At 37.2% G+C, this 10,749-nt stretch overlaps 1 protein-coding gene across 1 annotated transcript in view; it reads left to right on the forward strand.

The window, feature by feature from the left end:
* Positions 1-2,303, forward strand: part of LOC108690549 (hybrid signal transduction histidine kinase B-like) — an 80,029-nt gene extending 77,726 nt beyond the window's left edge. The window contains exon 4 of the mRNA XM_018197904.1: positions 218-2,303. Within this exon, the coding sequence (XP_018053393.1) occupies positions 218-700 (483 nt within the window). The 3' untranslated portion in view covers positions 701-2,303. The remainder of the gene's footprint in view (positions 1-217) is intronic.
* The last annotated feature ends 8,446 nt before the right edge of the window (positions 2,304-10,749 follow it).

The raw sequence follows: 10,749 nt of genomic DNA on the forward strand, positions 1-10,749 counted from the left end.
CTTAAAAAAATTAATTTTTTATGAATGAATATATCAGTATATCATAACTTTTTTAAGTAAATCTTGTATTCATGCATTCGATAATCAATGTAGATGTTGTCGAATTACGATATCGAAGCTTAAACTCAATTATCTTGAACTTCAAAGATTTCGCTTGGATATTTTGTCGTTTTTTATTCTTCGTACGCTTGATTATAATGAATTTTCTTGTTTTTAGGAGAGCGAAATTTATCAGAAATGCGTACGAGCGCCGCCAAATCGCACTGTGTTCGATAGCGAGAGTCCGCCGCCTTATCGGACGCCAAGTAGCAGTCAGCATCTCCACCCGGGACTGCTCGATATGCCTGGCGACCGGGTGACGCGGAGTCAGAGTCCCAGCAGCAGCAATTTGTTGCTGAATACCGCACGCTCGATGTTCAAGATGTTCCCGAGCCATACGACGCCATCATCGACGTCGATGCCGGTCAACAAACCGCCCTTTTCCAGTTATTCCGAGTCCAGTAGTAACGTGAGCAGTAATCTGAGCAGTAGCAATCTGTCCAACATCACCGTGGTGCCCTGCGAAACCGACGAAAGTCGGCAAGAGCAGCAGCAGCAGCAGCAGCAGCAGCAGCAGCAGCAGCAGCAGCAGCAGCAGCAGCAGCAACAGCAACAACAACAACAGCAACCCCAGCAGCAGCAATTCCATCAGAAGGTCTGATCCGCGGCGTCCTCCTTCCTTGACGCCGTTGTCGTCATTGTCGCAGCTGCATCATCCGATTTCGAGAACGAGCGATGGTACTCAAGATCGTTTTGCGCGACTGCAACGACAACGACGCCCTTCAAGACTGACTCACGGAAGAAACTTCAACATAGGATAAATTCCATTGGTCATGTTCCATCATGTTCAGCAACGTGTATTACATATACGCGAGAGAATATAATATCCTCCCGGCCAGTGGTATCCTCGTTGAATCGTTCTTCCGGCGTTCTTCTATAATGTGAGAGAGAGAGAGAGAGAGAGAGAGAGAGAGAGAGAGAGAGAGAGAGAAAGAGAGAAAGAGAGAGAGAGAGAGAGAGAGAGGGTCGTCCGTTCGTGGCCTAAAGGAAGGCCGGCGGAAGTAAAAAAAGCCGGCTCCTGGTAATGACTGTAAAGTCAAATCAGTTATCAAGACTCAATCGCCGTGCGTTGGTTCGCGCCTGTCCTCTTTTTTCGACCAGGAAAATCGATGCGCCGTCGCCGCCGCCGTTGTTGACGCGTCTCATTGTGCAATTCCACGCGGCCAGTGTCTAGCCTAGATCTCAGATTATTTCAAAGCGGTAGCATGAGGATTACGATGTTGCGTCGGATGTGAAGAGGATGGAAGGAGAATTAGAATGGACGGAGCGATCGAAGCTTGGCGTGGAAAACAGCGTTACCAACGCGCGACGTGAAGCGATGGCCTACCATGGAACGAGGGACTTTCTGTCCGGGAATTAGACGGTGAGAAGCTTCACTTCGAGGAGAAACGGATGCGAGGTTCGCGTCTCGCGCGATACCGATTCGACAACGAAGCAAGAACCGCCGGTCACCCTCTTCCAGCTCTCGATCGGATGCTCGATCGTCGGACATCGCGGAAGTTTGTTCATCGCGACGAAGACTTAGTAAATTATTTATTAACGATATAACATTTTATTCGCGACGGGCGGCTGCTGCGCGACGGCCGGGGCAAGTGTGGTTTCACGCGATGGTGGTTGTGGAGAAAAGGAAAAAAGAAAAAAAACGAACGAACGGGACACGAGTTGTATGAGCGAATTTGTTCGGTTGCGTGAGTGCGAGACCAAGCGTGCGTATGAGTAAATGCAAGCGCGCGTGTGCGGAACGAGTAGAACGAAAGACGTGCAAGAGGCACAGCTAATTGCAGGGTCGAGAGGGGAAAAAGAAAGAAAAAAAAAAGACAGAGAAAGAACGGAACCCGCGCGCGCGCTCGCGCGTGTTTGTGTATGCATGTGAGGAGTTGTGTAGGGGAATTAATGTAGTGCCAAGAGTGAAAACGGGAACTCTGTACATATTAGGCTAGGTAGTTCAATATCAATATACTTATTACGACTAAAAAAAAAAACGATATGCTACATACCGATTTAAAAATAAAACATCAAACATACATTACAAACACGCATACCATTAAAAACACGAGATGGCCGGCCGTACGAAACTATAATGGGACGCGCACACACCTCCGACAAATGTATATTGTTCTGGCAAAAGTCAAAGTTGAATATGTTATATATAATGTTCTACCTCGAATGCTATATGTACTTGAAGCAATCAATAATATTGAATCTTTTCCGACATAGAGATTAAAAATAATTATAAGGAAAATTAATCGATCTCTTTATTTTAAAGGTTATGTGTTCGTAATTATATGTTCAATTGTAATCATAAGTAGCAAATCAATGTACTGATACTTTTAATTTAAAAAATTTAAAAAGAGTTAGAACAAATGGTCATTTGTTATCGTTACATTGTGTAGTTTTTATAAATATATAATATAAAGTAAAATTTCCGAAATTTCTTACAATTCAAATAGTTAGAATGAAAAGAATTAATGGTTTCTTCAATTGCATTGTGTATGTTCTTTCTCTTTGGATTAAAATTATATACAAAGGAAACACAAATGCGACTATTTGGCGCGGTTGTATATCGATATTTATAATTGATTAACTTTTTCTTTAAGCAATTGCCTATCTCTTATTAAAACCGGAGGCATACGATGCGATTTTTCATGCTAGATTGCATGCAATCTAGTAAATTCTTAGAAATTCTGCGTTCTAGATAGCGATCGTGTAACTTTGGTCTAGGGTGAGAAACGTGAAAAACTCTTCACTGTATCTTTAGTGGAAAATGTTCGAAATTAACAGAAAAATTTTTCACTTTTCACGTTTTCACTCTTAGTGAAAAAATTACATGATTGATACCCTATGATACAATTCTAGTAATTGCAATCTAGTAAATTACTAGAAGAATCACATCGTATATCTCTGGCTTAAGTTATTCGTGTAAATATAACAGAAAAAGAAGGGAAATTTAGTTCATCAACAATATTGAGTTAAATCCAATCGACGTTAATGCAACCGTTAATTAACAATCAACCGTAGTGCATTCGTGCATCGAGGAAGAATCGAATAATCGTTATTTGTTCGATAAACATTTGTTTTGCAGACAGAGTACGTTTGTAATGGCGGCGTGCATACAAGAGTACATTTGCAATGCAAATCTATGAGAATGCGCATCCCTTTCGCGTTCCGAATGGCTCGCCCTGTGTCCGACATAACGCTATCTTTATTATTATTCAGATAGATAAGGCCTCAGTTTTGACAAAATAGGACGAGTTCTGCTTGAACAAGGATTCAAGTTTGATGACGCGTTTTTTAGTGTAACAACACATTTCAGTATAATTTATTAAAAATCAGTATAATAAATTTCTTAAAAATCAATATAATACATTTTAAATGTCCCCAATAATACCTAAAATATCATCAATGGCTTGATTACGTGTAGGATAGTTTAAAAAATGATTATACTATCACACAATTTTTAGAAGGATTATTTTTAAAATATTTATAATATTACTTCTCTCGTAAAATATAGGTATTTAATGAAATGTTCAATAATTTCGGTTTTTATAAAAATTCAATTATGAGTATATTTATATATGAAAACGCTTTGTCATCTTTGAATCTCAGTTTCGAGGCAGAGCGAATCACTCGATTATTTCATGAGAAGTCACCAATTATTATTGTATTTCTTAAGGGTCCGCGACGCAGGGAGAAATTGCAATGAAATTACTGATACGTTTTCCCTTTGTGATTACGGATCGTGCGTGGCGTACGAGGAATGCGCGAGACAGGAAGGCTGGTGGCACGCGTAGAGCGGAATAATCTCTCGTGCACTTCGTTAATTTCGCGTTAATTTCGCGAGCTTCCGCTTCGTTTCCGAGGAAATAGCCGGATTGGCGCTCTTAGATATTCATTTGGAATTCCGTTAAAGTGCACGAAATTCTCATACCACTGTCCGTGCGTATCCGCGATGTGATTTCGTCAAATCAACACAAGATTCAGCATTCGACGTGCGTGAAAGTGTAATGTCTTGACGGCGAGGTCCTAATCATCGTTAACATTCTTCCTAACAAAGAAGAAAATTGTAAATTTTAATCTTCGTGAAAGTGTCCGGGCAATTACGCCTGCACGGCGACGTTGTTTCGTTTCATGTTCATTAAGTCGCTGTGTGGCGAGTCGAGGAAGAAAATATCGTCTTTCTGTTTCACCTTTGAGATGTGTTCACGCGCATGCAATATTAGGCGACGAGGTTTAATTGTATTCTATGTAAAGAAATTAGCGCGTGTGCGGAGCGAAGCGATCAAGGAGGTATATTGGCAAAGATGTTTCTTTTTGTTTTTTTTTCGAATTCTTACTTCTAGATTGCTCTTTCGTTCGCTTCATCTTCCGCTAGTTACAATCTCATTGTCTCGTACGCGCATTACTTTTCTCTGTATGTAATAAAAAGAATGAATTGTATGCGTATTCGAGGGGCAGATAGATTATGACAGATGCAGAAAACTACGAGAATGCGGACGAGAGCGCAGAATAGAAGTAAATTCGAGAAAAAAAGATGTATAATTCGATGGGTCCTGTGCAAGTTTTTGGTTAAATTTGCGATGTCGTCGACTTAGATTGAATTGTAAAACACGACGACGCGAGCGCGAGATATTTTAGACGATAAGTTCTAGATGAAGTGAAATTTTTAGCAAGCTATTGTCGATTACTATTATCGCTATCAGACATCGTGATATATCTAGCAATTTGTTAATTGGGATTTAATGAGAGGTGCGAGATGTATGAGTATAATCGTGGCCTTTCGACACGAGAGAGAGATAGAAAGAAAGAGAGAGAGAGAGAGAGAGAGAGAGAGAGAGAGAGAGAGAGAGAGAGAGAGAGAGAGAGAGAAAAGAGAGTATAACGAAAGCGATCCCAGATAAAATATCCTTTTGTCCGTTCGAATTTACGGTTCAACTTTCGAGATTGCTGTTTTAAACGATTTGAAAGCCAAAATTAGATTTTTTTTTGTACCAACTGATTGTTCAGCAAACTGCTCACAAAATTATTAATCAAACGCTAAACATTCGAAAGAGAAGAAGTAGAGATATTTAATTAGTACAGCTTAAATCATTGTGTTATCGAATTAAAAGCAAATTTCGCAAATGACTTTTTTCAAATTCTGACTTTAAATAAATAAGATTCCATTCTTAGCAATCTCATCGTAACGCGAGGCGCTGATTTGATCGTTTCACCGTTTGCGATTGTCGCAATCTGCAACGTCAGCAGACGTGGCGAATCGAAACCGTTTCAAAGTCCATTACAAAATATGAGCAAGGAAGCAATAAGATAATGGAAATGTGTTAGAAGCGGAGACTAATGGTCAATTAAAGTCGTAAGACCAGTTGTAAGAGAATAAATTCGAAGACATATTTTTTATTTTTTCACAATGGAGAAATGACGCTAATAACAGTTAATGTGATTAAATTTTTTTTTTCTTAATTTCGAGAATTGAACATTTTATGAATATATTTTTAATTGCCAAAAGTTTTCGCTTCATGTTTTCAATATACCATCTTGATTTCTTATCATTACGACGGATTTTTGAAACAAAACAATCACTCGAACACGGTATGTGCTCTCATACATCCCAAAGGCGCGAGATCAAGCTAGCGACTGCCGATTAATCTAGTCACGTTGAGCCGTGTGTCCGGCCGGGGAATGATCGCCGATCCACTGATTCGGGAAATAACCAATATCGTCGTCCTTTGACGAATTTAGCGGCGGAAAGGATAAGACTCTCTCTCTTAGGCGTAATGTGATTTCCCAAGGTGTTCCAAAATAACTCGCGTACTCCCTCCGGCGAAATTGCGACGCGGAGCAGAGCGGTTGCAAGCGGGGGTCAAAAGCGGGGTCCTCCTTTTAAAAGTTTTCGTTTCTAAGCTGTAATTATAATTGTACTGTTGATAAGATCGGTATGTCTAGTCCCTCGCGATGGAAGGGAGGTCGTGAATTTCGCCAATGTCCCTCTCGCGAAATTCACCCTGTAAGTCTTTCGACCAATTGATCCTAATTTTTTTTCCCTTATCTCTTCCTCTCCTTAAGTCACCCTTGGTGTGAATCTGTCTGATCGATTTGACATCTGTTCAATCGACATCTCGCGATTTTGCATCTGTTAATTTGTCTTTGAATTTCTCTAGCTTTTTGATTTTACTTTAATAAGTTTTAATCAAATGAAAAATTTATGTTACATAATAAATCAATCAAAGAAATGATAATGAAGTGAATTAAAGAATTCTGAAAACATGGACCGATTGATGCAAAATTGTGAATCGAATTAAATGAATGAAATCACACTGGGGATGATGTCTCGCCGTTGTTCGTAGGTACGTTGCGTCCTGCAGTCAGCCCTCCTACTGTTGCTAATAAGGAAAATTCGTAACATGAAACTTCTTTTTTACAATCATTTTATGCTCGCAAAAAACGAAAAGACTTGGTGAGTTATATGTTACGAGCTTGTCTTATCAGTGCGAGTGAGTTATCTGAGAAAGAGTGAGAGAGAGAGAGAGAGAGAGAGAGAGAGAAGTGTGTTGCAGAGGAGCATGACAAAAGCAGAAATCACTGAACTTTGTACATATTGAAAAATGCACTTCCATATAATTCTGACATAAAAAGTCAGTCGAAAAAAAAACGTTTATGAAGTTTTGTCTTTCAATTCGTTAAAAGATTTGTCTCGATAGAGTTTAGTGTTCATTATAGTTAAGTATATTTTTTTTATAAAATATATAAAATAGACCTTTATAAAACATGTATCTATATATTTTAACAAATATATAAATATATACTATATATTTACATATGCATATAAAGGTCTACTTTAAAAAGTTTATGTACATATATTAGTTTACACTGAGAAAAAACAGTGTTACTTTAGAATGATTTTTTCTCGACTAATATTTTGAATATCAGTGTGCGTTTCGGCATGTACAGAATTCTGTGGCAGAAATAAAAGACAGAACTTGTTGTGTCATTTGACAAGTTCAAACAGCGAAAATTGTTCATACGTGGCAATGCGCGAGAGCGGGCGGGAGAAAGAGAGAGAGAGAGAGAGAGAGAGAGAGAGAGAGAGAGAGATAACGATAAAAGTAGAGAGAAAGAGATAGCGGAAATCAGGACTCCTTTTTTTCAACGTAATCAATCGATGTCGTAGGAACAGTGTTAAAGTAGTAGATCGCTTCTACCGAGAGTAACACGAAGGAAAATAAAGATGCAAAGTTAAAAAAAAAATCTCATCTCGAAGGAAATAAAAACAGTTTGCGCGGCTCGTCGCGAGAGACAAGGGGAAGAAGACGGCAAGAGAGAAGGAAAAAGAAAGAAAAAGAAAGAGATTGCGCGAGTTCGTGCCGCACTCGGAGAGAGGCGCGTCGCGCTTGCGAAATTACATATTTCGAATGCGAGTCACGTACGTTCGAGCGCGCCATGACGGGGCGAGAGAGAAAGAGAGAGAAAGGGAAAGCGTGAGAGAAAGAGAGCGAGAGAGAGAATGAGAGATATGAAAGGGAGTTCTTTTTATACACTATAGAGAGTCGTACCACAACTATCACATAGGGAAAGAAGAAAAAGACATGTTCGTTGTTCACTGCTCTGGCTTGCTAGAAAAAAAAAAAGAAAAAGCAAACAATGTAACACACGACGGGGCCGGCGGGGAAGGCTGCTCGGATCACGACTTTGAGGCACTTAATGAAGATCGAAAGCCAGCGAGCAGTCCTCCTCGTGCTGCCTCCAGTATAAATCGGCAACACTTCGACATTGCAAGATTATTGGTGTACTTATCACGCAGTTTTCTACAAAATAAAGAAAACGGTTTTGACAAAAAAAAAAGAACAGAGAGGATGAAGCGTTTCTGCGCAACAATTATTTCACGAAGACACCTGTTTCCTTTGATCCGCCCATTCCTTAGATACAAATGTGTGCGTGCGTGTGTTTGTGTGTGTGTACGTGTGTATGTGTGTATGTGTATGTGTGTGTTAATTTTAGGTTTTATAATTATATTATAATTTATTTGTTGATTTGGAGAGAATTAAAGCTGCAACAACGATATATAAAATAATAGTAAATTGAAGTTCTAAAAACTCATATTTATACCCCCCACATTCTTTTTTACATTAATCTGATTTCGAATTGCCAATATAAAATTTTGTTCTTATCATAAGCTAATTAAAGCCGCATTTTATACGGCTTTATATAGAAATATGAAATGCAGATATAAAAGTATCAGTTTCTTATGACCTCATTAATTTTATGTGTAATTATATCTTTTAGTATTATAATTCAAAGAAACTACTTTTTAATAACACTAAATTCTAATGATACTTTTTGTAGTGAGTAATAATATTTCTAATATTTAATATTACTAAAAAACATTTTTGATAGATATAAATGAAATATGATGTCGCTCATAATACGCTGAATTATTTAAACAGATATTTATGCATTACAAAAGAGACGTGTATGAAAGATGAGTGAAATAATTTGCTACTACATGAAGTAATTCTCCAAACTAGACTATGACCGAGTGAAAGCTGAAACGTTTAACAAACTCTGTGGTTTTATCGCAGAGAGAGAACCGCACGAGTTGAACGTACAATTACGGTTGTTTAAATGCGTCCGCATTCGCGGCGGGCGAGGTCGCTTAATGAACGTGAGAGACCGAGAGACCTGGTCCGTCAAAATGGCGCACGGACGTGGGGGTGGCAGGAAGAGGTGAACGTGGTGGAAGCTATATACGTCGTAAAGACGAGTGGCGTCGCGTATATTTGGTAAGCCGCGCATCCGGAAATAGAATGTCCCTTCTTGCCTCTTACTCCATATGAATATGCACCTCCACTTTCTTGCCGTTCACTCTCGGCGTATGCTCTTTCCGATTTCCTCGCCCGTAATCGATCTCTTATATCTTTTGTTCCTTCATAAATCTTTCGATAGTCAAATATAAGAAAATGAAAACAGTGAAGGAGGATAAGGTGAAATAAATCTCACCTTATCTACTCTATAAATTCAGAGTGCAGTAAAAACGTATAAAAACTTTTTATATTTGAATTAGCCCCCCCCCCCTTCCCCCCCAAGATCATATCTTCTTCTTGCGTAAATAAAGTGTTGAACTTTTATCTGTACATCATTTAGAAAGAGCCTTCACTTTATTCGCGTAATATAGAACAGATTAATTAGAATATTGAAAAAAAAAATTAAACAATATCAGCTTATATTTTATTTATAAATAAAAAGAACCATTGCTACATGAATTAATATAAACGCGTTTTTTTTCACATATATTTAAAATATAATAATATAAAAACAGTCACAATTTTATTCTTCCACTATTGATATCGTTTTACATAAAAATTTTAGTTGCAATTGTAAAAAAAAGAATGTTTTCTTTTAATTGTAAGACAATTTTTGTTCAAGTTTTCTTTGATCAAAAAATAATGTGTAAAATAGTCGTTAATTAAAAGTAGCAAAAAGTTCAAAATCGAAAATACTTGGTCAACTTTTCTTTTTTTTACTTCACAAATTTTTCGTATTTTCTCGAAACGAATTTCGCATTGCTCGCTTTTTCTCGCGATGATCGAGGTTGAAAATAGCTTATATATATTCTTGGGCTAAGGGAAACGATGCATGCTAGCAGGCGGCCGTTTAACGGATTGCCAGACTTTTTCATTTCTAGAGTAATAAACTTTCTTTCTAAATTGTTTGAAAAAAGTGTAAAAAATAAAATGTTAATTTTAACTTAAAGATGTATCGTGGACTTTCCGAGATATACAAAATTCACATTTTTGTGTAAATCTTAACATTTCTTGCATATTTTAGAAAGTCCATTATATGTTTTTAAGTTAAAATTAACATTTTATTTTTAACAGTATACTTAATCAATAGTAAAAAATATGATTCTCAAAATATTAATTATTTTCTTGATATTATTCCGTGACAAATTTCTTATATTTCTCATTAGTCAAATTTCCTATTAACAAGTTCCTATAGTTAACAAGTAGCTAATATGAATATATTATTTTGGATACCATATCAGTACAATTTTTACTATTTGCTTTCGATATTTGAATTTTTTTTTAAGTTGATTTCAGATGGATGTAATACTGATTTTTGAAATCATTTTTGGCACACACATATATGTACACAAAACATCAGCTTCTCTTTCAGAGAGGTATGAAAAATAAAAAAATTTAATTTATTCGCCTTTGGGCATATTTTCGGATATCCGCGGATTATTGTGAAATTTTCGGACGAATCGTAAAACGCGAAGGAATCGAAGCGACGAGTTTGTTTTTCCATACACCACGAATCCAGATGGCTGCGAGTTTTATTTCAGTGACACGCAGCCGCTTATCCGTGTCATTTCGCAACTATTTGTATCTAACGGAAGTTTAGACAGAATCTGAGAATATATTAAATGTACCGAAAAATTGTACCGAATTATTTATCGAAAATTTGCAACCAATGAAAACAAAAAAACTCGCATATCAATTTATGATTAACATGCACAAAAGAAGATATTTTGCTTACTTCATTTTTTATTATTATATTTTTGTATAAATATAACAGCAAAATTTCAATAGCAAAATTAATATTGATATACTGAATGCCAATTAGTTTCTTATAATTTATATAAATATATTTATATTA

The sequence above is a fragment of the Atta colombica genome, unplaced genomic scaffold (assembly GCF_001594045.1).
Source record: "Atta colombica isolate Treedump-2 unplaced genomic scaffold, Acol1.0 scaffold33, whole genome shotgun sequence".
NCBI lineage: Eukaryota > Metazoa > Arthropoda > Insecta > Hymenoptera > Formicidae > Atta > Atta colombica.